The sequence below is a fragment of the Carcharhinus amblyrhynchos genome, chromosome 6, assembly GCF_965287045.1.
Source record: "Carcharhinus amblyrhynchos chromosome 6, sCarAmb.v2.hapA, whole genome shotgun sequence".
Taxonomy (NCBI): Eukaryota; Metazoa; Chordata; class Chondrichthyes; order Carcharhiniformes; family Carcharhinidae; genus Carcharhinus; species Carcharhinus amblyrhynchos.
The window spans coordinates 68,906,013-68,933,362 of record NC_137329.1 but is presented as its reverse complement, the minus strand read 5'-3'; the positions used below and the strand labels follow the sequence as shown (position 1 = coordinate 68,933,362).

The following is a 27,350-nucleotide window of genomic DNA, read 5'->3' as shown; positions in this document are numbered from 1 at the left end:
ATCTCATGATAAGGGGATAATCACTTGGGTGGGGGTGTGTGTGGGGGTGTAAGTACTTTGGAATTCTTTGTCCCAAACATTGTGAATCCTCTATCATTAAATACATTCAAGGCTAGGGTAGATTTCTGGTCTCAAATAAGGGATATGGCAAGCAGGTGGAAAAATGAATTTGAAACACAAGTCACAATCTAGTTGAATGGTGGGAGTAGGCTCAATTGGCTATGTCATCTACTCGTGCCCCTATTTCTTATGTTGGAGTTAATTGCCCAAAGGTCAACATCAAAAAGAATACTGACTTACTATAATTTTTCGTTGCATTAAATTCTGTACATCTAAAATCCTAAGATGCAATACAAAGTTGGTCTCTATTTTGATGCATGGAAAAGCTCTGCTTAATTTATTGTTGGCCCCAAGTCAACATTAAAACTTTATCTGACTTTTGTCCAATGTTATTAGGCTCCTTTTATCAGTTACTGAAAGCAGTCAAACCCGCTAATAAAACATCAAAAGATTTAATTTCAAGATTAGAAAAGGTAAATTGATGTCAAAAGCAGGAGCTGCACCTGCCAAACATGCAGATCAGGAAATTGTAGGCTGCAGTATGATTGCAGTTCCCAGATTTGCATGGCAAGACAATGCAGAAAAGAAAAACCTTCTAAAAATGTTTATTTGTAGCATGGACATAATAAGAAAAGTCAAGTAGCTTCTAAAATATATCATAATGTTTACAGAAGTGTTTGTTGTTCATCATGGACATAATCAGAAAACTTAAAGCTTCCAAAATATTCCACCATATAGCTAAAAAGGAGTGTTTCAGTTGTTTCAAGAAGCATTAGATTAATTCTACTGTAAAATAGAGAAGCCACAAATCTTCAAAATACATGACCAGGATGTCTCACTTGAAATACAGGTTAACAGGTTCTTAGAATGGGTAATCCTTGTGCTTAATAGCCCTGAAAAGAGAGAAGAATGTTAGAGATAGGTCTAATAAATCAAGAGGAAAGAATAAAATTCACTCATGCCAACAGGATTTTGGTTACACAACATGTTACACTTAGAACTTGTCCCAAGACTTTCAATGGGTTCCTGTTTGTCAACAATCCAATCTCTTTAGGTCATCTGGGACTGCTAAGAACATAAGCAAGTGGATCTCCTTACGCAATCATACTGAAGAATTTAAGGACCAGCAGAGAGACTGAACCAGGAATCTGTAGTTAGAATACAGGTCCATAAAGGTGGAATTGAGGGAGAAGTGGGAAAGAAACACTTGGAAAATGTTTTAAATGCTAAAAAATTTACACAATGAACAGATGATATTCCACATTCATATTAAAAATTAATCTTTACAAGAGGGTTGCTTGGCAATAGCTGAGACATATCACTTTTAAGAAGGGTACTTGCACCCAATTTTAGTGTTCTCTGGGTGAATTTCATCTTGTGGAGATGCCGGCGTTGGACTGGGGTAAACACAGTAAAAAGTCTCACAACGCCAAGTGGGAGTTCTCCCACTTACCTGAAGAAGGAGCAGGGCTCTGAAAACTAATGGCTTTTGCTACCAAATAAACTTGTTGGACTTTAACGTGGTGTTGTGAGACTTCTTACTGAATTTCATCTCTGTCAGCCAAGATTGGTTACTTTGCTTCTTGTCAACTAACTGTTCAAATATATTTAATATGCAGAGTTGCAATAAATGAGGCATTCTAAAGTGGGCAGACTAAAATGACTAGAGTATTGCAAGGATCAGTGCTGGAGCTTCAGTTATTTACAAGCTACATTATGGGCACAATCTTTCTGGCCCACTGTGCCAGGCGATTGGTGCAGTGAACTGGGACAAATCACACACAAAAATTTCACACCAGCATGAGCTAGTTTTGCACTGAAAACTATCTTTGTGGCACAGCTTTGTCAATTTAAATATTAATGTCATGATTTATATGATATTAACATGTCTGGTCTGGCCTCCTGGAAGGTCCCCCCCACTTGTCAGTGAGAGGTCTCGCTGATGAGGAAGATTCTGGTACCATCAGCAAGGAACAGACATGTCATGCCAGAGGGAAGGAAATCAGAGCCATTGAAGCCCCTGGGTGGTCAGGGGCATGGCTGGGCAGTGCCCAACTGACACCACAGCAGTGTCAAAAGGATTGGCAGCAGTGAGAAGCATGATCAGCTAACAGGACCATGACAGGGAACTCATTGGGTTGGTTCCGATACTGGCAACATTTGTCATTGCGGGGCAGGGAGTGGTGGTGGAAGCGGTGTGCTTACACTGCCACTGATGTGGGTGTGGGGGAGGATAGCAGATCTCCCAGTACACTGGGAGAATGGGGAACCGACACTTCTGTAACCAGCTTCCCCAGGAGAGCTTAGCATATGCTTTCCCCGCCCCCACTGATTGGTTTTTTTTCCCACCTTGTAAATTTTTTGAGCATAGTGAAACACTTCAGCTGATTTTACCGGCAGGGCCACCCCAAAATTGGGGCAGGCGAGGTTTGCAGAATGGCATTCCCCTTTGGCCTCAGGCAGGCATGCTGGTAAAAAATCAGGGCCTTAGAATTTTTTCAGATGGAAAAATTGCCCCCAATATTTTTCATGGCATGTGGGCATCTTGAAAAGGTCAGCATTTGTTGCCCATTTCTGACTGTCATTGAGAAAATGAACCACCACTTGAACTGCTGCAGCCCATCTGAAACCTCTTGCTCTATTCCGACTCTATTATTAAGATGATTCCCACTGTAACTCTCCTATGCCTCTATGGTACGTTTATCACTGGATAATCAGCCAGTCCGAGAGTCTCAAGGGTCAATTGCCAAGACTAGCTGGGTGAGAAGTGTTGGAGAAACTTAGATGATCAGAGGGTAAATGCACTACAGCAGTTCCCTGTATACCTGAAACACAGTTAAATGATCTTCTTGTGCTGGTAACATACTAGGTGGGTGCTTCTGATTAACTGGCTGTTATTACTGCAGTCTGATTGCTGCATTCAATGCAATTTATAAAGCCCTGGATCCATAGGTAAAACCCAACCACCCCTGGCTGTATCTAATTCATAGTTAATGTAATTGGAAGGTCCCATGGTGGGCGCAGATTGCAAGATTCTACACATTTCTACAGGTGAGTCCTGGAATGCAGAATCACAGAAAATGGCCAATTGGCTCACTCCTAATTGCCTTGTTTCAGATTCAGAGATTCCTCATTGGAGTTGCAATCTGCCCAAGAAAAAGCAGAAGTGGACAACATCTGGATGAGCTAAGGGCAAAGTAGGAGGCAAGCTTTTTTTCATCTATTATCTTTAACTTCCCTAGTAAATTATGAATGGATTTTCTGAGTTTTCATTATCATTTCTTTAAAATTTACCCAACCTATTTTAGCCAACTCTTCTGCACTGTGATGTAATTGGCTTGATTTAAGATTCTGGTTTTACCAGTTGTATTACGATCACTATCCTTTGCCATGAAATTACTCATCATACCCACCTCATCCCACAACGCAAGATTCTTCCCCCACCCTATCTCTGTTTCACATTCTACTATACCGCATCTCAAAAAGCATCCTACCAACTCAGCACTATAGTCACTTTGCACCAATTTGATTTGACCCATGTGAAGATTTAAGACCCCCCCCCCCCACCCCAGTTATCACTACTCTAATTATTTCTTCCTTCATATTCTTTTCCAATTCGAAAACTACTGTTAGGAGAACTAAAAAGTATTCCGACCAATCTTTTGCGACCCTTGTTATTCCTAATCGCCAACCAGACTGATTCAAATTGAGCCAAGTTTTTCAAAAACTAGTGTCTTATGCCTTCCTTAATTATTAGGGCAATTTATCATGTTCCCCATTATGCCTGCTTTTTTGAAAATGGAAATATTTATTTCCCAATTGTGGTCACCTTCCAAACACCCATAGACTGTTACGGCAATTACATCAAGCCCATTTGTGCCCCTAGTTTGTCTACTTTCCTTCATCAGAACCCTCTCATCTCATATTTTAGTTACATATTTTGCCTGGATGCTGATTCCAGCATATATTAAATGGAGCCCATCCCAATGGAACAGCTCAACTTTTCCAAGTATAGGTGCCAATGAATACCCTTGAATCGAGACCCACTTCTTACCACAATTATTTAAGCCACTTGTTTACTTTGTTAATGCTTTGTTAAGATGGCGGCGTGGGCTCGTTGGGCCGAAGGGTCTGTTTCTTGTGCTGGGTTGTTCTTTGTTCTCCAATTCTTCTGACCCTATGTCAATTTGCATCTGGCTCAGGGAGTAATCCAGAGTTCACTACGCAAAGGCTCTGCTTATCAATTTAGAACATAGTTTCTCAAACTCCCTCAGAATCTCATTCTTAGTTCTATCCATATCATTGGTTTCAACATAGACTGCAATAATTGGATCCTCCCCCTCCAGGTTCTCCTCTCGTCATGATGAGATGCCTTGAACCCTGTCACTCGGGTCACCTGGGCAGACTTCCAAACTCCCAGTTTCAAGAAACAATATCTATTTCACTGACAATACTGTACCCAGCACCTCAATTCATTTTAATTCTCCTCTCTTCAATGACTTTTTGCACAATAATGCTGGAATCAGTTTACCCATACACCCTTTAGTCCTTGCCCTCATCCAGAGAAGTAGCAAGTACATTATTAAAGTCGAAGGCTGAGGATCCTCCATCCCACATCCTGACTCAGTTACACTCTCCTGTCTCTGATCTTTGTCCAACTTTAAATGTTGCACTCAACATAAAATGAGGTGACCGTTTTCTGGAACACCATTTCCAGGTAACTCTTCTTCCTTCTTCCCTGATGTCCTGCCATGGCTGCAGCTCAGCAACTCTGCTTAGTAGTTCTTCACATTATAAACACTAAAATCCAGATCCAGGTCTCTGGGACCACAACACTCTCCAGAAACTTCCACATGCTGTGGTTATGGCACACCACCTGATCTGCCATGTCTATCTTATTTATTTGATTAGCTAGCTATTCAGTTAAAGCAATAGCAAATCAATTTTCTAGCTGAGAAAAAAGGGAAAAAATACTCAACAGCAACCCAGTTTTATATAAACCTGCACCCGCCACACACTGTTTATGAAACAGTCAGCTCTGCAAATCATTGTGTTCCACACTCAGCAATGCAAAAATTGCATCAAAAATAATTAAACAAGAATATATAATTTGTTAGTGGCAACTCACCACTGCATTGGACAGCAGCGCCAGTTCTTGTTGAAAGACAGGATAGTCTTCATGTCATCATCACTCAACTTAAAATCAAAAACCTGCATAAAGCACAAAACTATTTTTATAATGGGGCACAAATCTATGGAAATGTGGTGAAACACCACACTGCTATTACTATACACGCGGAAATAATCTTTTAATTGGTAGCCCATTTAAAAAATATTCAGACATACCAGTAAAGCTAGTGAGTAATGATGGCACCTTGGTCTTCAACACAGGGATCCCAAGATGGCCAGTTTTCTCTCTAAAGTTTTTTTTTAACATCCCAAATTTCTCCCATCTTCAATGTAATTAGCTCTGGTACAGAATGAAGAAATTCAAAGTGCGAACATGTGAATGAGAAGGAGTAGGCCATTCAGCCTTGAGCATGCTCTGCCATTTGATAAGATCACGGCTGATTTGATTTTGGCCTCAACCTTCCCATCTAACCCAATGTCTCCCTTGATATGATTCTTGATTGACAAGAGAGTCAACCTTATAGAACTTTAAAATATCCAATTCTTCTGCCTAGACTGCTTTCTGAACAAGAGAATTCCACAGACTAAATCCAGGAGAAAATATTTCTTTTTATCCTCAGTCTCAAATGGGGGTCCCTTAATTTTAAACTGTGCTGCCTAGCTCTAGTCTCCCAGAAGAAACATTCAGAAAAGAAAATTTATATGTTTGAATTGAGTTCTATAAATCACTCCTCAAGATGTGAGATTCAGTAAGATCACCTCTCAAATCTTCTAATAGATACATGCACAACCTTTCCTCATAAGAAAACCTTGTCATTGCAATAATCAGTCAAATGAACTCTCACTATATTGCTTCTAATGCAACTGTATCCTAAGGAATAGGTGCTGATGCAACAAATATCTGTCCCTCTGCTTCTAATATAACCCTGACTTTCACTTCCACCAAACCACCACCCTTCCTCCTCCCCCCCCCCACCAGACTTGAAACTTAACTGTTTATTTCTCCATATGCTGTGAGATCTGAGATTTTCCAGCAATTTTGTTTTTCAGTAAATCTGCACTCTCTGTGCTACAGAACTCCCCACACCAAGGCTCACCTACCTTAAAATTTTCCTGAATACGTTCTTTAGTAACAGATTTTGGGATTACAGTCACTCCCCTCTGAATATGGAAACGGATCAAGACCTGAAACAAAGTCCCAACAATAAGAACAATTGCATCACAAACTGACAGAATAGTTACACTGATTCTTGGAGGTTTTTAAAAATCTTATGTTTGGTGCTCAGGTGTGAAGTTGTACGAATGAAGTGGTGGCATGATGGGAAAATTGGTCAAGTATTTGGTAAAAAAAAAGGAACACTGACTCCGCATAACCTAAGACATGAATAAGACCGGAGAAGGTCAAGACCTGATAAGGCTGACTCCACATAACTTAGGGCTGGAGAAGTAAGGCAAGATAAGGTCAGAGTCACAGAACCTTCTATTACATCAGAAAACAAGATATGGTCAGAGATCACAGAACCTTCCTGTTCCTTCAAAGGACAAGGTAATGATATTATTGATAAGACAGAGGTCTCAGAGGTCACCGGATCATAATACAAATAATGATGTACTACTGCTCGTATTACTAATTGAACTCCTGAGGTCATGTAAGCTAATAAGAAAAAGGTATAACTATTGAACTGATCCTTGTAGTTGGCGCGGTCTTGGAATAGAATCAGCAGTTTGTAAGGACTGTTCTCTGTTTCCAAGATTCTGCCATATACTGCATGCAGTTTTGTGATAATAAAGGCCAGTTGTTTTTTCAAACAAACTTTGTTAAGTTTTAATATCACAGCTCGGAAAACAAGAAATTCTCCACTACAACACAGGGGCAATGCTATTATGATGAAGCATCTGTCACCTGGTAAAGTGAGAGCCTTCTGCAGCAGGAAAAGGTAGCTGTAAAGCTTTCTGCACAAACTGATTACTCCTGCCGAGGGGGACTCTGCTTGGTCATTGTACTGAAGTCTCTTGAATTGAAACTATTGCAGCTTATAAAAATCTAGTCATTGGAATACAAGAAATTGGAACAGAATTAGGCTACAGAAAGCCTATTCTACCATTCAACAAATTCATTGTTCATCTTTTACCGCAACTCCAACTTTCCTCTATCCTCATTTCCCAAATTCCTTCAATACCCAAAACCTACAGGCCTCTAATACTCATCGACTGAGCACCCAGATCTCTCTGGGTAGAAAGTTTCAAAACCATTTGAATGAAGATATTTTTCTTCATCTTAATTCCAAATAGAAATTGAGATTGTAACCCTCAAGAGTTTGAGAGAATATAGCCAGAGAAACCATTGACCTAGCATTTACCCTAGGAAATTTATATGTTTGAATTGAGTTCTATAATGATTCTATCTTCGCAGTACAATCCTCTTAGCTTGTTTCTACTGTAAAAAAAATCAAAATAGCATTGTAAATCAGAATACATTACAAGCACGTGAAACATTTATTCATTTTCTTACAGTAAAGACTAATTAATACCAAACTTAAAAGCATATATTAAAACTGTTGCTGTTGTACTCAAACCCAATGCCACACCATTGTAGATTTAATAAATGGGCTGATACCTGTGCTGCTGTTCTATGAAGACGACAAGCTATTTTAATGATCTTTGGATCTTGAAGGAGATTTGGGTCATCCGGTTTCGCCCTAGAACAATGAAAGGAAGCCAAATTATTCAAGGTTACATTTTCCAGAATCCTTAATCCATTAAAGACTATTCTTGGTTGATGATATGCATCCTGAGAGTTGGCCTTCATTATCACTGCTTCAAACGAGTTGTGCACACGAGTAGCGTATGAAAGAAACAATACCTTCTTCAAAACAGTGCAACTAAGATTGGAAACCAGTAACATGGGATTCTGAGAAAATTCCAAAACTTGCAGGGCTATGGGAAAAGACAGGATTGAGAGTGCAGAGAGGCAGAATGAGCATAAATTCTCTGCAAAACAGGCATTTGCTTATTCTCTTTGAAGAAACCACAGATATAACTGACATTTCCTCCATTTCCAAGGACTTAAAAGGCCTGCTCATACCTGCAACTTCTGATAAAGGAGAAAGGGAAATCCCTGCTGTAGTGAGTTAAAAGCCTGCCAGGTTACCAGAGGATACGGAGGTTAAAGTGACCAGATCACTTCAAATTTTTCACAGCTATGTTGATCACAAAGCTGCCTGAAATCACCATGACAGGGCTGATTCTCATGTCTGCCAGGGCTAGAAGGGATAGTCCAGCCATGAGACCCCCATCCCAGGGGACAGTGGCAAGCTCAGCCCCTTATTGCCAGCCCACTAACCCCCAGGATCCTTGGGGGACCGTTCCCCTGCAGTAGTAGGGAGCACTGGACTTGATTCCTCCCTTGATTCCCCTCGGCCACAGGTCAGGGTGTCAGTGCACCCTTGAATGGGGTGTGTGAGAGAACACCCATTCTTTCCAGTCACTGTGATCCATGGCTGTGGGTTTTGAGAGCTTAGCCCAGTCTTAAATGACTATTGCTGAGGGCTTGCACACCATAGCGATGACACAGTTGGGCCTGGAGTTCATTGCAGCTGTCCTGCTGTCTCATAGTCCCACAAACTTAGTGAGGGAGGAAGAACTGGAGCTCACATCAGGACCTTCTAACTCAGTGGCCAGCCCTTCCAGACACTGGTGCAGTTCACAGCATTTATATTCATAAGAACATAAGAAATAGGAGCAGGAGTAGGCCATCTAGCCCTTCGAGCCTGCCCCGCCATTCAATAAGATCATGGCTAATCTGAAGTGGCTCAGTTCCACTTTCCCGCTTTCTCCCCATAACCCTTAATCCCCTTGCCTATCAAAAACCTATCTACCCGCGTCTTAAATATATTTAGCGAGGTAGCCTCCACCACTTCAACGGGCAGAGAATTCCAGAGATTCACCGGCTGTGCCCTCTAGTCCTGCTGTCCTGAGCGGGAAGAACCTCTCCACCTCTACCCTATCCAACCCTTTCATCACCTTATACGTCTCAATGAGATCCCCCCTCATCCTTCTAAACTCTAACAAGTACAAGCCCAGTCTATTCAGCCTCCCCTCATAGCTCAACTCCCTCAACTCCAGTATCAGCCTAGTGAACCTCCTGTGCACTCCCTCCAAGGCCAAAATATCCTTGCGCAAGTGCGGCGACCAAAACTGCACAGTACTCCAGCTGCGGCCTCACCAGTGCCCTGTACAGTTGCAGCAAGACCTCCCTACTTTTATATTCAATCCCCCTCGCTATGAAGGCCAGCATCCCATTTGCCTTCCTGATCACCTGCTGCACCTGTCAGCTGGGTTTTTGCGACTCATGCACAAGGACCCCCAGGTCCCTCTGCACCGTAGCATGCTGCAGCTTTTTGCCCTGTAAGTAGTAGTCCTTCCTACTATTATTCCTACCAAAGTGGATAACCTCACACTTGCCAACATTGTATTCCATCTGCCAGGTCCTCGCCCACTCGCTCAGCCTATCTAGATCCCTCTGCAGGCTTTCCACACCCTCCGCACAATTTGCTGTACCACTTATCTTTGTCATCGGCAAATTTCGACACCTTACACATGGCTCCCTCCTCCAGATCATCTATATAAATGGTAAATAGCTGAGGCTCCAGCACCAATCCCTGGGGCACTCCACTAGTCACCAACCGCCAATCCGAATATCACCCATTGACACCCACTCTCTGCCTCCTATTTGACAGCCAATCCCCTATCCATGCTATTCATGACATCTTTAAGTCAGTTGAGACCAGGAGGTGCAGAACACAGCTGACCCACTTCCACCTCTGATGTACATCCTGGACATCTAGATGTAGGCCATGGAGTTTAAGTTATCAAGAAGGCAGTTCTTTTGGGCAAATCAAATAAACTAAATTGTTGGGAGAGTTACAGAACAAAGAGATCATAGGTCCTTGAATGTGGAGTCACAGGTGAACAGAGTGGTGAAGAAGGCATTCGGCATGCTTGGTTTCATCGGTCAGAACATTGAATATACGAGTTGGGACATCTTGTTGAAGTTGTACAAGACATTGGCAAGACCACACTTGGAATAGTGTGCAATTCTGGTCACCCAATTATAGAAAGGATACTAATAAACTAGAAAGGGTGCAGAAACGATGTACTAGGATGCTACTGGGACTTGATGGATTGAGTTATAAGGAGAGGCTAAATAGACTAGGACTTTTCCTCTGGAGCATAGGAGGCTGAGGGGTCACCCTATTGAGGTCTATAAAATAATGAGGGACATAGACAATGTAGATCGTCATTATCTTTTCCCAAAATTAGGGGAATCTAAAACTAGAGGGGATAGGTTTAAGGTGAGAGATACAGAAGTGTCCAGAGGGGCAACTTTTTCCACACAGAGAGCAGTGAGTGTCTGGAACAAGCTGCCAGAGGTAATAGTAGAGGCGGGTACAATTTTTAAAAAGCAGTTAGATAGTTACATGGATACAATTGGTATAAAGGGTCATGGGCCAAATACAGGCAATTGGGATTAGCTTAGGGGTTTTTAAAAAAAAGGGCAGCATGGACAAGTTGGGCCAAAAGGCCTGTTTCCATGCTATAAACCTTTATGACTCTATGCAAACTCAGGGACAAAGCAAGAAGGGAAAAAAGAGGAGAAATGCCCAAAACAAAAAAGGAAACTTTAAACAATAAATCAAAATGAGAATAAAGGGGGTTGATAATACACCCCTGTCCTTGCAGGTCTCCAATGGATACAGAAGGCCTCAACAGTATACCACATGTTCCCTTACCATGGAAACCCAGTCCTGAAAATAGCTGTGGTAGAGGAGCAGATACCTAAAAAGGGGAAGGTACCAAAAGAGTGCAGCCTATAATCTTGACATAGTCCACAGACTCCACAGCAACACAAAAGGGGCAAGTTTCTTGGGAGCCCATAAACCAATGCAATTTACAGTTGTATGGTACTGCTGCACGTACTGCTCTCCACTCCAGGTCTTTGACGTAGTGGGGGAGGATCCCTCCATAAAAAGTACCTCCACCACCTGACAGCAACAAGGCACATCTGGCTGACAGGCAAGGGCACAGTAGTGAAAGGTGTACAGCAGCAACCCAGACAGGAAAACCCTCCATGCAGTGGCAAAGGGCACAGGGGGCATTTGTGAGGCGTCTCAAACTGCAGGGCTCCACCCTCAGGGGAACGGGTCTGGATTTGGGGCCAATGTGAAATTTTGTGCAAGCAGGAGCACACTCAGATGGGATTCCATTGTTTCTTAGAAAACTCATATGACATTGGGTCCAAGCACGACCGTTTTGCGGGCTGACCGCCCATCACCACACGCTGACCCAATTAGTGGTGTCACCTACTGCTTTCATCTGCCACCCAGGACATCTTGACCCTGATTGTTCCACCAGCCACAGCCAGCCTCTGCACCAGTCACCGGAAATAGAGTTGGAGAGCGGATTCCCAAGCAACGGCTCCTGGACAGCAACTGTTATTCTGCACTGTGGCAGAAGGCGACAATGTCCCAGACATTAAGGAGGTCCTCGTAAGAGATGGGCAATGCGTGCAAGTTCTGAAGGCCCCTCTGGTTTGTGAGCAGAAGCTGCACATCATAGTTCTCATAGTGGTGGGGGGGGGAGCTCAACATAAAGGTATCATTGCAAGGTTTGAAGGCGGAAGGTCACCACCTGAGTGTGAAGGCACACTAGCATCTGACCACCCTCCCTCCCTTAGCAAGGGACTCAAAACAACAGTAGCAATGCAGCGTGGTCTTTTGAACCAGAAGAACTGCAAGGGAATTCTCTGGATATTTGTAACTAAGTCCAGGAAGGTGTCAAATTGACCAGCACGTACCACAACATGAAGGCAATCAGCTGATTTAACGAGAACTTGAGCTTTGTAAAGATAACACTTGATGCAGTCATGTCCAATGATTCAGGTGAGCGGTAACCTATGCCTTCAGCTGTTGCCAGTTCGCTGGCCAGGACTCCTTGGAATGACTCTGATGTGAGATGGAATGAGATCCACCCACACCAGGTGGTAGTCTGATCATGGCACCTGCCACATGGACATCAATGGTACATGCCACTGGACATGTACACCTTACATTTCAAGTTTGAATGCTCCAACTCCAGGTCCCACATAGGTGAAGACACTGGAGCCAGAATGAAGATGCTTCCAGACATCCACCAAATCGAGGGGCTCAACCAGGTCGCATAGCTCACCATTTTGCTGGTGTGTGGCAGAGGGGTCCAATGTCATCCTCGGCCTCATGGGTGCAGTTGAAATCCCCAACATACTGGTGGGATGAGGTCATAAAATTCCACCCTTAAAATTTTTTCCCCCATAAGATCAAATCCAGTTTATTTGGTTAGAAAGAAGGAATTAAAGAGTTCTTACACTACTGGTTGTAAACTACAAACCAAAGAGTGGAAAAAAAATAAAGAAGCAAAGTACTGAAAGTTACAAGAACTACAGAGTAGTAATAATGGGGTACTTCTGTTATCCTAATAGGGATTGAAGTCATAACAGTATAAAATGACAAAGTGACATTCCTGAAAATGTGTACAAAAGAACTTTCTTAAGTGATATATACTGAGTCAAAGAAGGTGGAAACATTAAGTAGTGGTTTTTCACATCTACTTTGAAGGAACCCTAAACCCAACACTCCTTGACACACATCAGCAACAGATCCCAGAGCTAGAAACGTGCAGAAGCAAATCTTTATACAAATTACTGAGGATTAGTAAGTTTTCCTGCACTAGATTAGATAGAGGTTAATGAGTGAAAAAAAAAATCAGGTACCATGGTCTGTCTGGAGATCCCAGTGGGCTATAGGCAGTCACAACAATGCTTTTTGAATGGCAATAGGCGATCAGAGCTTCTTGAGTCAGGTAAGGGTGGCATTCAATCTATTAGAGCAAGCAGAACAAAAAAAACTCTTAACAGGCTACTGATTTAATTTCACAAAAAAAGTTGCAAGTATCAATAATAAAAATAATCCAGAAACCAATGATTAAAAAGCTCCTTGAAAAGTGAAGTCACAGGTAGACTGAGTGATGAAGAAGGCATTCGACATGCCTGGTTTCACTGCTCAGAACAATGAATACAGGAGTTGGGATGTCTTGTTAAAGTTGTACAAGACATTGGTGAGGCCACACTTGGAATACTGTGTGAAATTCTGGTCACCCTATCATAGAAAGGATATTATTAAACTAGAAAGAGTGCAGAAAAGATGTACCAGGATGCCACTGGTACTTGATGGATTGAGTTATAAGGAGAGGCTGGATAGACTGGGACTTCTTTCTCTGGCTGAGGGATGACCTTATAGAGGTCTATAAAATAACGAGGGGCTCAGGCAAGGTAGATAGTCAATATCTTTTCCCAAAAGGTAGGGGAGTCTAAAACTAGAGGGCAAAGGTTTAAGGTGAGAGGGGAGAGATACAAAAGTGTCCAGAGGGGCAATTTTTTTCCACAGAGGGCAGTAAGTGTCTGGAACAAGCTGCCAGAGATAGTAGAAGAGTGGGTACAATTTTGTCTTTAAAAAGCATTTAGTTACATGGGTATGATGGGTATAAAGGAATATAGGCCAAATGCAGGCAATTGGGATTAGCTTAGGGATCTTAAAAGGCCTGGACAAGTTGGGCCAAAGGACCTATTTCCATGCTGTAAACCTCTATGACTCTAAGAAGTATTTATCCATTACCTGGTTGACTGCAGGTTTGTACTTCAGATTTGGTTTATTGAGGATCCGTTCAATCTGCTCCTGGTTGAAGTTGGACACTCCGATAGTCTTAACTAAACCTTGAGCAATCAAGTCTTCCATAGCCTATGAAGGGAAAAAAAAATCTACTTCAAAGAAAAAAGTGCATAATTAATGCTAGATCAACGCACGGGCCTCTAGAATGCAGTTACATTGTATAAATGAAGTCATTGAAACAGCCTATCAGAATAGGAAATACATTTAGACGTATACGTGTGGCTAACAGCTTCAAAACAAAATCATCATCATCTCTCTGGACATTCTCCCCATTTTAAACTAATTTAGCAATGATAAGCAAGTACATGTGATTGATTTTTGAATTTTCATCTAAAGTGAAACCAGACAATTAAATTCAAACACAAACACTTACCTCCCAGGTATCGACAAAATCAGTGTCACTTGGTATTATAAATCCTTCTGCATCCAAGGGAAGATTCACACTACCAGCCTTAAAGAGATATTTAAAAGTAATTTTTAAAGAATGTTCCTGAAACTTAGAGGATAGATGTGGTAGAGAAAAAGAAAAAGACATGGCTGGTGTTGCTGAGAAAGCTATGCCAAAGTTGGTGAATGGACGCATGATTTAATAGATAATTATTAGTAAGTTTTCATTTATTTCACATTTGAAAAGTACACCAACCCACAAAATTTTATACCATGCAAAAATATTTCTAATCAGCATTGATGTTCTATTAGGTTCAAAGGCCTCAGTATATTTAGCAAGATATTACAAAAGTGCACACTGTCCTCACAGTGCAGAAGCCAGATATTCAGCCCATTCTAACGGGGCTCTAACAGAATATCTTATCCAGACCCTACCCCTCATAACCCCACACTTTTACCTTGCCAATTCCTCTATCCTATAGATCTTGGAACAGCAAGGGACAATTTAGCATGGACGATCAACTTAACCTGCGCATTTTTGGACTGTCGGAGGAAAGTGGAGCACCTGGAGGAAGCCCACAGAGATAGGAAGAAAATGCAAACTCCACACAGAGTCACTCAAGGCAGATTTGAACCACAGTCCCTGGTACTGTGAGGCAGCAAAGGAAAGGTGTATAAAAGGTTCAGACAGCTAGGAGATGTTAAGGATCAAGAGGAGTATAAGGCTTGTAGAAAGGAGCTTAAAAAGGAAATCAGGAGAGCCAGAGGGGGTCATGAGAAGGCCTTGGCAGGTAAGATTAAGGAGAATCTCAAGGCCTTCTACAAATATGTGAAAAGAAAAAGGATGAGAAGAGAAGGGATAGGACCTATAAAAGGTGAAGGGGGAAAAGTCTGTGTGGAACCGGAAGAAATGGCAGAGGTGCTTAATGAGTACTTTGCATCGGTATTCATGGTGGAAAGTGATCTGGGAGGTTGTACTATAGGTTTGCAGCAGTCTGAAAAGATTGAGTATGTGGATGTTAAGGAAGAGAATGTGTTAGAACTTTTAAACTATCAAGATAGACAAGTCACCGGGACCAGATGGGATGTACCCCAGGTTACTGTGGGAGGTGAGGGAAGTGATTGCAAAGCCCCTGGCGATGATCTTTGCTTCGTCGAAGGAGACGGGAGAGGTTCCGAAGGATTGGAAGATTGCGGATGTGGTTCCTATTTTCAAGAAAGGGAACAGGGATAGCCCAGGAAATTACCGACCGGTGAGTCTGACCTCAGTGGTTGGTAAGTTGATGGAGAGGCTTCTGAGGGACAAGATTTATGAGCATTTGGAGAAGTTTAGAATGATCAGAAACAGTCAACATGGTTTTGTCAAGGGCAGATCATGCCTTACGAGCCTAGTTGAGTTCTTTGAGAACGTGACTGAGCACATTGACGAAGGAAGAACGGTAGATGTGGTTTACATGGACTTCAGCAAGGCGTTTGATAAGGTCCCCCATGCAAGACTTCTTGAGAAGGTGAGAGAGCATGGGATCCAAGGGGCTTTGGCCTTGTGGATCCAGAACTGGCTTGCCTGCAGAAGGCAGAGAGTGGTTGAGGATGGGTCTTTTTCTGCATGGAGGTCGGTCACTAGTGAAGTGCCCCAGGGATCTGTTCTAGGACCCTTGCTGTTTGTCATTTTCATAAATGACCTGGATGAGGACGTGGAGGGATGGGTTAGTAAGTTCGCAGACGATATGAAGGTTGGTGGTGTTGTGGATGGTCTGGAGGGATGTCAGAAGTTGCAGCGGGACATAGATAGGATGCAAGACTGGGCGGACAAGTGGCAGATGGACTTCAACGTAGATAAATGTGTAGTGATCCATTCTGGCAGGACCAATGGGATGAAGGAATACAATATCAAGGGCAGGAGTCTTAGCTGTCTTGAAGAGCAGAGGCATCTTGGGGTCCGGGTCCATAGGACTCTTAAATTGGCCTCACAGGTGGAGGATGTGGTCAAGAAGGCGTATGGTGTACTGGCCTTCATTAATCGAGGGATTGAGTTTAGGAGTCGGGAGGTAATGCTGCAACTTTATAAGACCCTTGTCAGACCCCACTTGGAGTACTGTGCGCAGTTCTGGTCGCCTCACTATAGGAAGGACATGGAAGCTATTGAAAGGGTGCAGAGGAGATTTACAAGGTTGTTGCCTGGATTGGGAGGCATGCCTTATGAAGATAGGTTGAGGGAGCTGGGACTGTCCTCCCTGGAGAGACGAAGGTTGAGAGGCGACCTGATAGAGGTTTATAAGATGTTGAGAGGAATAGATAGGGTGGATTCTCAGAGACTATTTCCCAGGGCTGAAATGGTCGCTACGAGAGGACACAGATTTACGGTGCAGGGAAGCAAGTACAGAGGAGATGTCGGGGTAAGTTTTTCACTCAGAGGGTGGTGAGTGAATGGAATCGGCTGCCGTCGGTGGTGGTGGAGGCAAACTCGCTGGGGTCTTTTAAAAGACTTCTGGATGGGTATATGGGATCTAATGGGATTGGGGGTTATAGATAGGTCTATGGCTTAGTAGGTATAGAAGTGATCGGCGCAACTAGTGGGCCGAAGGGCCTGTTTGTGCTGTAGTGTTCTATGTAACCACTATGCATACTTGTTAGGGCGTACATTTTCCAAATGCTTCTTTTGATCTTCCCTCACTGTAATTCACTATTGATTGTTCTATGGTACTCTACAAAATCCACTCCCTTAGCTCTTCTGTCTCAACCCAAATCTCAATGAGCAGGGCGTTCCACAGCCCCACCCACAGCACAGCTCATCACTGGCAGGATTTTTCAGTACCGCTGCAATCCTAATAATGGGAAGGGCTAGAAAATCTCAACATTCCCCTGCTCCTGAACTGTTCTAGTATAGCTCCTTCTCCTTCCTCCTCCAATCGTCCTGAAACAATAACTTCCCAAGGACAATTGAGCTGTCTGGAAACCATGTGACAAATCAATTTAAATTGCTAACTTCAAATGATTTTGTCAGTTCTACAGTAGTACTTACTCAGAGTTAGGAGAAATAAAACTACTTCTAACTTCAGCATAACAATTTTAAATACCCACACTTGAGCCCCACTCAAGATACCCCCACCTACTCCTAGGGTATTCCCAGCCCTCCACTATGACACCACCACCCCACCCCCCAACCCCAAACCAGCCCTGTGCAGAGCTGACAACCACCACCCTGACTCAACAGCACTGTGCTGAGGCAACTCATTGCAGACTACAAGCAGCTCCAGACAGAAGTTTGAACAATGTTTTCCAGAGCAGGTCAATGCCTTTAGACTCATCTACTTCAAGTGGGACATCACTTTACACCACTGGGTGGAAAGTTATTGCCCAATTAATCAAGCTGTAAATGAACTCAACCACTGAAGACAGACTGTGTACACCACAATCCAAATATCACTAGGTACACTGAATTAGACCCCCGCAACGATAATCTCATCTCTGGCAGACTAGAAATGCTAGGAGTTCAAGTCCCACATGATTATAGTTATCATCTTGCTTTCCTCACCATATGAATTATATGAACTAGGAGCAGGACTGAACTAATGGCCATTTGAATTTGCTTACAACATTCCACAAAAAAAATACCTAATCACAACTCCACTATATTCATATCCCCAAATTTCATAAATGATAAAATAGAAGGTGGCCCATCATGCTTATACCAGATCTTTGCTAAGCAGTTAGTCCCAACCCTCCTGGTCTTTCCCTAGAAGCATAGCAATTGCTTCTCTTCCAACATTTATCCAGTTCCCTTTTGAAAGTGATCACAATCTGCTTCCACTACTTCAGGTAGTGCATTTCCATATCATGCCAGTGTAAATCTCCTCCCCGGCTCACTGGTATCATCTCTGCTTCTTTCCTCCCTGGTTACTGGACGTTCTGCAACTATAAGCATTCATAATTAGAACACCTCTTAAATCTCTTGCTCTTTCCTCAAAAGAACAACCCAGCCTCTCCAGTCACCACATAACTAAGTCTTTCATCCTGATAAATCTCATTTGCCTCCTCTCCAAAACCAGAATATGTATCTTAAATTTTGTTGCCCAAATTCATCAAAATACTCCTGCTGCTTATGATCACTGGAAGGTTACAACCTGTGGAGACATGATTAGGTCTTCTCAGTGTTTTATCCTGTAGCACTACAGACGCTTACCCAACTCCCTTTTAAGAGCCACATTTGAATCCGCCTCTGCCACATTTGTCAAGTAACACACTCCAGATCATGTCACCTTTGTTTCTTTTGCCAGTCACCTGATAATGAGTATCCTCTTGTTCTCGACAAACTAATAGGAATAGATCTGTAGACCTCACATGATTTATCAAATGCCTACTCAACTTTCTCTCCTGTAAAAAGGAAGAATGACAGGTTCTCCAATGTAACCACAAATTGAATTCCCTCACCCTAGAAACCAATCGTTAAAACTTCCACAAATTTCTTGAAGTATGGTGCAGAGATTAAACCAGTAACAATTCAACATAATTTCCTTGCTTTTGTATTCTATGCCTGGTTTATAAATCCTATGATTGTTTGCCTTCTTAACCACTTTCACAACTGGTTCTGCTCATCCTACCAAAATGTCACTTAACACTTTTCTGCAGTAAATTTAATCTGCCATTTAACCTCCCAATCCTCCAGTTTACATTCCCCTGAAGTTGACCTCTTCACAGTTCACAATATTTCCAGTTTTAATACAACTTTCTTGCTTTTACACTCTTCCTCTATTTTTGAAAAGTATATGCAAGTCTGAACCCACTTTGTCACCCTGAAAGACTAATGTTTATATACAAGTCTTTTGGTTTCTGCACGCCTTTTTAAAAAATGTACTATTTTGATCATATTGCCTCCCTCATTCATTCTATCAAAACAAATCACTTTAAACTTCTATCTACCTATTACACCAATATGTTAATGTTCTTCAAGTCAATTACTGTCCTCCTCACTGTATTGCCCCACTTCCCCATTTTCAACTGTAATATTATACTCAAATCATCACTCCAGCTGTAATATTACTTCAATTCTGCTATGTCTCCTAGTCCCAACTAAACAAATAATGGCTGAAGCTTTTCAAATTCAGTACATTCAATAAAATTTTCCCAAAATTTGTCAGTCAGGTTCAGACTGAAAACCAGCATGCATCTCTCCAAATGTACAGCAGAATTCATGGCATGTAGTGCCCAAAAAATCTGGAGCTAGCTAGATGGGTGGAGAACTGGCTTGGCCATAGAAGACAGAGGGTAGCAGCGGAAGGGTCTTTTTCCGGCTGGAGGTCTGTGACTAGTGGTGTTCCGCAGGGCTCTGTACTGGGACCTCTGCTGTTTGTGATATATATAAATGATATGGAAGAAGGTGCAACTGGTGTGATCAGTAAGTTTGCGGATGACACAAAGACGGCTGGACTTGTGGATAGTGATGAACAGCAGGATATAGACAGGCTGGAAAACTGGGCAGAGAAATGGCAGATGGAATTTAATCCAGATAAATGTGAAGTGATGCATTTTGGTAGAACTAATGTAGGGGGGAGCTATACAATAAATGGCAGAACCATCAGGAGTACAGACGCACAGAGAGACCTGGGTGTGCAGGTCCACAGATCCTTAAAAAGGGCAACACAGGTGGAGAAGGTGGTGAAGAAGGCATATGGCATGCTTGCCTTTACAGGAGTATAAAAGTTGGCGTATGATGGTGCAGCTATATAGAATGTTGGTTTGGCCACATTTGGAATACTACGTCCAGTTCTGGTCGTCACACTACCAGAAGGATGTGGAGGTTTTGGAGAGAGTATAGAAAAGGTTTACTAGGATGTTGACTGGTATGGAGGGTCTTAGCTATGAGGAGAGATTGGGTAAACTGCGGTTGTTCTCCCTGGAAAGACGGAGGATGAGGGCAACCTAACAGAGGTATATAAAACTATAAAGGCCATAGATAGGGTGAACAGTGGGAACCTTTTTCCCAGGTCAGAGATGACAAACACACAGGGTCACAGGTTCAAGGTGAGGGGTGCAAGGTTTAACACAGATGTCAGAGGGATGTATTTTACAGAGCGTGGTGGGGGTCTGGAATGCACTGCCAAACAAGATGGTAGAAGCGGACACGCTGGGATTGTTTAAGACTTATCTGGATAGCCAGATGAACAGACTGGGAATGGAGGGATACAAACGAATAGCATGAGCAGCACAGGTTTGAAGGGCTGAAGGGCCTGTTTCCTGTGCTGTATTGTTCTTTGGGTGTGGTTTGCACTGTCTTTCTGGTGGGGCAGGGCCCAAAAAGGCTGGCAAGTCCAGCTCCAAAGACTGGGGCACTCCAAAATATGCCAGATAATCCCCCTCCCACAAACACTGGGGTGTCCTCACCCAATGTGAATATCAGGGCAGTTCCCAGCCCCCCACTCTCTACTGGCGCACTCTCCCCTCACGCATCCACATCCTCTTCCCCCACACATGGGGCTTTCTAGAGAATCCATTCTTGGGGCAATGCACAAGATTGTCACTCACCACCTGGTGGCTATACTTACCAGTGCACTGCCAACGTGATCGTTACGACTGGTTGTCAATTTTGAAAACAATAGCCATTCATGCAGATGAGGTGTCATGCCAGCTAGGTGTTATAATATAGAGGGGGCAGAAGCAGTGACAACAAGCTGTTTAGTTAAACTATGATTTACTATAATCAATGCTAATAAGGCTTATACTCTCCCTGGGCATGAAGCTGATATCATCATCAGAAGGGGCGGGGGAAGATTGCATTTTGAAATCTCACAGTAAAATTCCCAATTTTGGCCTCTCATGATAGTTAGCAGCCATTATGGGATTAGCACCTACAGCTGCTAAATGGCATTTATTGTTTCGTTTGGTGCAGAAAAAATAAGAAAGATAAAATTCCCCTGTTAGAATCAAATTGCCTACATCGGTCCTGGCACTTCCGTATGTCAAGAATATTTATTTCATTATTTATGATTTAGAATATAACTTCTAGTTTAGGAATCTTAGATTGGCGGTTAGAAGGTTAATGTTAACCTAAAAAGGTTAGAGAAGTAGAAACATCGAGAAAAGAGAAAGGAGAAACTGATGATTTTGAAACAAATGTAATTCAAATCAGCTTGGAGTTTATCAAAAGATCAGATCCACATTGACTTAAAAGAATAATAGCGCGAACGCAAGACCATAAAATAGCAAGTGGACTTAGCTAAAGAACCCTACAGTGCAGGAGGCTGCCATTTGGCACATCGAGTCTACACTGACAGCAATCCCACCTTGGCCCTATCCCCATAACCCCACATATTAACCCTGGTAATCCCTCTAACCTATGCATTGCAGGACAAAGGGGCAATTCAGCATGGCCACTGCACCTAACCCGCAAATTTTTGAATTATGGGAGGAAGCCAGAGCACCCAGAGGAAACACACACACACACACACACACGGAGAACATGCAAACTCCGCACAAACAATGATCCAAGCCAGGAATCAAACCTAGGTTCCTGGAGCTGAGGGGCAGCAGTGTAAAAAATATATCACCCAATATGCAACCTTTTCAGTTATTCCAATGAAATGACAAGCTATTCATGTGGTTTCCCAAAATTAAAAACAGTTTCATGGTCATGGACTTTTAATTACAGCAATTTTTTATTTGATGAAATTTTCACCATCTTATGTGGTGAGATTTCACCCATGTCTCCAGAGGTTTCTGGATTAGTAGTGCAGTGAAAATACAACTAAGCTACTGCCTCTTCATTGATTAAAATGAGGTGTTTGGATTCTCTTAAATGTTAATTGTATCTAACAACTTTGCAACATAACTTGGGTTCTCTTTAGTGACAATACGGTTTAACTTGCTGTACCAACCATCTAACCAATACAATAAACAAACAAACAAACAAACAAACAAACTAGTGAACAAGCAACATATGTCCATTAAAAGGAAAACATGCAAAAATGTCCTAATTGAATACTTTACCTGGAATCCCATGGGCCAGTGAATAAGGTAGAGATCCAAATATTTTAACTTCAGGTCAGACAGGGTTTTACAACAAGCTTCCCTCACCCGACATTTTGCATGAAAGGTGCTCCACAGCTAACAGGACAATAAAAACTAGCATTAGAGGAATTCAAGATCAATGCATTAAAAACAAACATTTTAACCCTCTCCCATCAAGTTGCATGCTCCAAGACAACACACTTCTGTCTGAGTATGGAATTCTTTTGCAAAATGTTAACACCTTGCAAACAAGAGTTCTAAATTAATTGTGTAAATTAAATACATTCTCTCTGTTCCTTTCTCAAAATAAATGAGAAATTTTAATTTACTTTTTCATGTAATTTGAGTAGTGATCACTGGCAAGGGCAACATTTGTTGTCCATCCTATATTATCTCAAGGTGGTGGGAACCACCTTGAACCATTGCAGTCCATATGATGTAGGGAGCTCCAGAATTTTGATCCAGTGACAGTGAAGGAACAGCAGTGTAGTTCCAAATCAGGATGCCGTGTGGCTCAGAGGGGAATCTATAGATGGTTGCAATCCTGTGCATCTGCTGCCCTTGAATTCTAATAGGTAGTGATCAGGACTGGAAGCTACTGTCAAAAAGGTGCAATGGCTAGTTGCTCTAGTGTATCCTGTAGATGCAGACACTGCTGCCACTTAAGTACTGGTGAATAACTTTCAAAATTTTCCACTTTACCTTACTGACAATGAAGAGGTCTTCACGCTTTACAACCCCATTGTTTATCATTTGATGTATGCCTTCACCCACTTCCTTCTCATTCTCATAAACATATGCACCATCAATGTAACGATAACCAGTGGTAATAGCATTCTTCACTGCTTCTGTCACTTCACCTGGTTTTGACTGAATAAAGCAAAGTGTTCATCAAGGCTTGTGTAAAACACATTGAATGACTGTAACCAACTCTTCCTATTACTTCACTAGAGTGCCTGTCCATGATCAGCACATATTATCATGCAAACATGCAGCTGTGCATAAGACCCTCAGTCCCATTTTTGCACCTGCACGTCTCTTCTTCCTCCTTTAACACTACACAATGCCACTGTATCCTGTTTATTGACTCTCATTTCTCTTACAAGACCAAACGCCATTCTGTAAGTCAGCATTTGTAACTCAACTTTTCTGCACATATCAACACTTCCCTCCCACTTCAGTGTCACACTGCATTCATTCCTCTCCTCGTCTCTGCAGGTGTCCAGTGCCCTATTTCCTGTTCGCGCTCCCTAATCTCCATACATCGCTCCCACTGCATTCTTCTACATGCATTTTCCATTCACATACTAATTTCAAAACTTCCTTTGTGCTCACGTATCCTTGATTATACACTAAATACACACTCACGCTTTCTATCTGTTCCATATATAGGTATTCTTCCCTCCATCTTACCACATAGTTCACCAATTCTGTAAATCCTTATATACCTAGTTTGCACTTCTAACACCAATCCCATTACACTGAGTGTCCACTCTCCAACTGCATGCATATTTGGTTCACTGCATCCCTACCATCCCCTTAATGTCTATCCCAGTCTACCCTTTTTTGAAAATGCAATTCCCTATCTCTGCACATTTGCCCCTCAATTAGTCAATATCTATGAATTTTTGTTTCTTTCAAATGATGTTTCTTATCCCTCCCTACGTGCTCAACCATCTCTGAGAAAGGTTAAACAAGTAAAATAAAAACTGCAGGCAATTATGCCTTGGACAGTCTCTACATTTTCTCAAGAGTTACTGGTAGGAGTGAAGTGAAGGGGGTTATGCAGCACTTAAAGGGAATTTGTAGACCCTCAGAGGCAGGGAACTGATAGAATTTAGTATGGGGAAATTGTAGGCAGAATTATGTATAATCCAAATAGAATGTATCTAGAGCTACCTGAATGTCTATCCATGATCCCCTCCCTAATATCGTTGACACTCAGTAACAACTTCAATTATTCAGCTCTCTCCCACTTCACAGACCTATATTTGAGCTGCATATCTATCTATATTAAGAAGTGGAGAGGTCATAATTTTCCTAACTGACCCAGATGACTTAAATGAAAGCAGAAAGTGCTGAAAATATTCAGGTCAGGCAGCATTTGTGCACAGAGGAATAGAATCAACATTTTAAGTTGATGGCCTGATAACTCTTTACCAAATATGCTACCTGGCCTGCTGAATATTTCTAGCAATTTTTGTTTTCACCATTTTGTACTTGTATCAGAATGCCTCATCATTTTTTTTCAACCATTGGTCTGCTTTCACTTGAGCCATCTGGATCAGTTTGGAAAATTGTGACTTGCCCATTTCTAACATATTTAGTTATGCAGCTCAAATATGTATATGAAGTGGGAGAGAAGGCGATGAGATTAGTAAATTGATAGGAAATTGTTACTGAGGGTCAATGCTATTAGGGACTAACTATCCATCCTCTCTGGCTATTTCTTGGGGGTGAGCAAAATCTTAAGGGTACCCTGTTCGACTAAAAGCTAAATTTCAAGTAGTACATCCCATCCACGATCAACACTATCTTTATAATATGACTATCCTCATTGCCAGTGAAATACATGTTGAAATACACCTCTGGACTTGCTATAGAAAGAAATTAATCTTGCCATAAGTTAAACCTGATAATCTGGAGCACAATTTTGAACAACCTGAGAGCTATTTATTGCCAATGAACATCAATGACACTGAAAATTATTACAATTCTAGAGTCTTCCTTTGTTTTAATTGTTAAAAGATTAAGTGATAAATTTTATTTTTCATTTCCTCATCTAATCTTTCCCTTTCTACACCCAATTTGACAATGAATTTACACTTCATTAGTCCTCATTCCATTAAATTCACAATTTCATGTTTGCGTGAATAGTTTTTAATCTGCTCTCACAGGTCTAAGATGCTATCTTCTTCACTACATTATCAAATTGCTTATTCAAATGGGTTTTTCTGCTAAAGATTTTCCACTCCTTTCGAGAACTCAGTTGACTTTTGAATGGCTCGCCACGTTTTCCAGCCCCACCCACTTCTTGGCTGAATTCAGCTAAAAAAAATGCAGCTCAATAACTTACATAAGAACATAAGAAATAGGAGCAGGAGTAGGCCATCTAGCCCTTAGAGCCTGCCCCGCCATTCAATAAGATCGTGGCTGACCTGAAGTGGATCAGTTCCACTTTCCCGCTTTCTCCCCATAACCCGAAATTCCCTTGTCTATCAGAAATCTATCTACCTGTGACTTAAATATATTCAATGCGGTAGCCTCCACCACTTCAACAGGCAGATAATTTCAGAGATTCACCACCCTTTGAGTGAATAATAAACTGCCCCCACCGCCCCCCTTATTTTGAGGCTGTGCCCTCTAGTTCTGTTTTCCTTTCTAAATGTGAAGAATCTCTCCACCTCTACCCTGTCTAGCCCCTTCATTATCTTATAAGTCTCTATAAGATCCCCCCTCAGCCTTCTAAACTCTAACGAGTAAATGCCAAGTCTATTCAATCTCTCTTCATAAGCTAACCCCCTCATCTCCAGTATCAGCCTGATGAAGCTTCTCTGTACTCCCTCCAAGGCCAATATATCCTTTTGCAAATGCTGTGACCAAAACTGCACACAGTACTCCAGTTGTGGCCTCACCAGTGCCCTGCACAGTTGCAGCAAGACCTCCCTGCTTTTATATTCTATCCCCCTCGATATACAGGCCAGCATTCCATTCGCCTTCTTGATCACCTGCTGCACCTGCAGACTGAGTTTTTGCGATTCATGCACAAGGACCCCTAGGTCCCTCTGCACCGTAGCATGCTGCAGCTTTTCACCCTTTAAATAATAACCCTCCTAGTATTATTTCTACCAAGTGGATAACCTCACATTTGCTAACGTTATACTCCATCTGCCAGGTCCTCGCCCACTCACTCAGCCTATCCAGATCTCTCTGCAGACTTTCCGCGCCCTCCACGCAATTCGCTTTTCCACTCATTTTCGTGTCATCAGCCAATTTTGTTACCCTACACTCAGCCTCCTCCTCCTCCAGATCATCTATGTAAATGGTAAACAGTTGAGGCCCCAGCACCGATACCTGCGGCACTCCACTAGTCACCAACTGCCAACCAGAACAGCATCCATTGATTCTAACTCTCTGCTTCCTGTTAGATAATCAATCCTCAATCCCTCAACTGGCTGCATCCCCCAGCCCCATCCCCCCCAAACCACGCCCCCCGTCTCTCTCAGTCTCTCCCTCCCCCGGTCTCCCCCCGCCCCCCCCCGGGTCTCTCTCTCTCTCCCTCTATCCCCACCACCCCCGTCTCTCTCCCTCCCCCTCTTCCCCCCCCGTCTCTCTCCCTCTCCCCCCCGTCTCTCTCTCTCTCCCCCCGTCTCTCTCTCCCCCTCTCCCCCCGTCTCCCCCTCTCTCCCCCCGTCTCTCTCTCTCTCCCCCTCTCTCCCCCCGTCTCTCTCTCTCTCCCCCTCTCTCCCCCCGTCTCTCTCTCTCTCCCCCCGTCTCTCTCTCTCTCCCCCCGTCTCTCTCTCTCTCCCCCTCTCTCCCCCCGTCTCTCTCTCTCTCCCCCCGTCTCTCCCCCTCTCCCCCCGTCTCTCTCCCTCCGTCTCTCTCTCTCCCCCGTCTCTCTCTCTCTCCCCCCCCCCCCCAGTCTCTCTCTCTCCCCCCCCCCCCAGTCTCTCTCTCTCCTCTCCCCCACCCCGGGTCTCTCTCTTTCTCGCCCCCGCCCTAACCCCGCGTCTCACCTTTCCCCCCCCCAAAAAAAATACCCACACGGGTCTCCCATCCCGCACAATACCCACACGGACCCTCTCCCTCAAATCTCCCGGCTTCCCTGGCCGGAGAAGGCTTCGCTCACTGAGATGGAGTCAGTCCCGCACTCACTTTCCAGGTGCCCAGGCCGATCATAGGGATACAGACGCCATTGCCCAGACTGATTGACATGTCTGCAACTTCTGGAAGCTTCCAGACACTGCGTCCCCCGCCCTACCGTTACCCTTTTAAATAAAACCTCGA

At 42.9% G+C, this 27,350-nt stretch overlaps 1 protein-coding gene across 2 annotated transcripts; it reads right to left on the bottom strand.

Moving 5' to 3' along the window:
• Window positions 1-649: 649 nt before the first annotated feature.
• Window positions 650-27,350, bottom strand: LOC145343988 (aldo-keto reductase family 1 member B1-like). 2 transcript variants are annotated; one of them, XM_080190594.1, is made up of 10 exons: window positions 27,219-27,350; window positions 23,046-23,213; window positions 22,323-22,439; window positions 14,326-14,403; window positions 13,899-14,021; window positions 12,998-13,104; window positions 7,808-7,889; window positions 6,292-6,375; window positions 5,189-5,271; window positions 650-953 (listed from the first exon to the last, which is right to left on the bottom strand). In XM_080190594.1, the coding sequence occupies exons 1-10, from the start codon at window positions 27,276-27,278 to the stop codon at window positions 923-925; spliced, it is 933 nt and encodes a 310-aa protein (XP_080046720.1). In that variant the 5' UTR covers window positions 27,279-27,350; the 3' UTR covers window positions 650-922. The 2 variants fall into 2 exon arrangements, 1 of the variants encoding a protein (XP_080046720.1); XR_013886825.1 differs by lacking the exon at window positions 650-953 and adding an exon at window positions 5,407-5,530.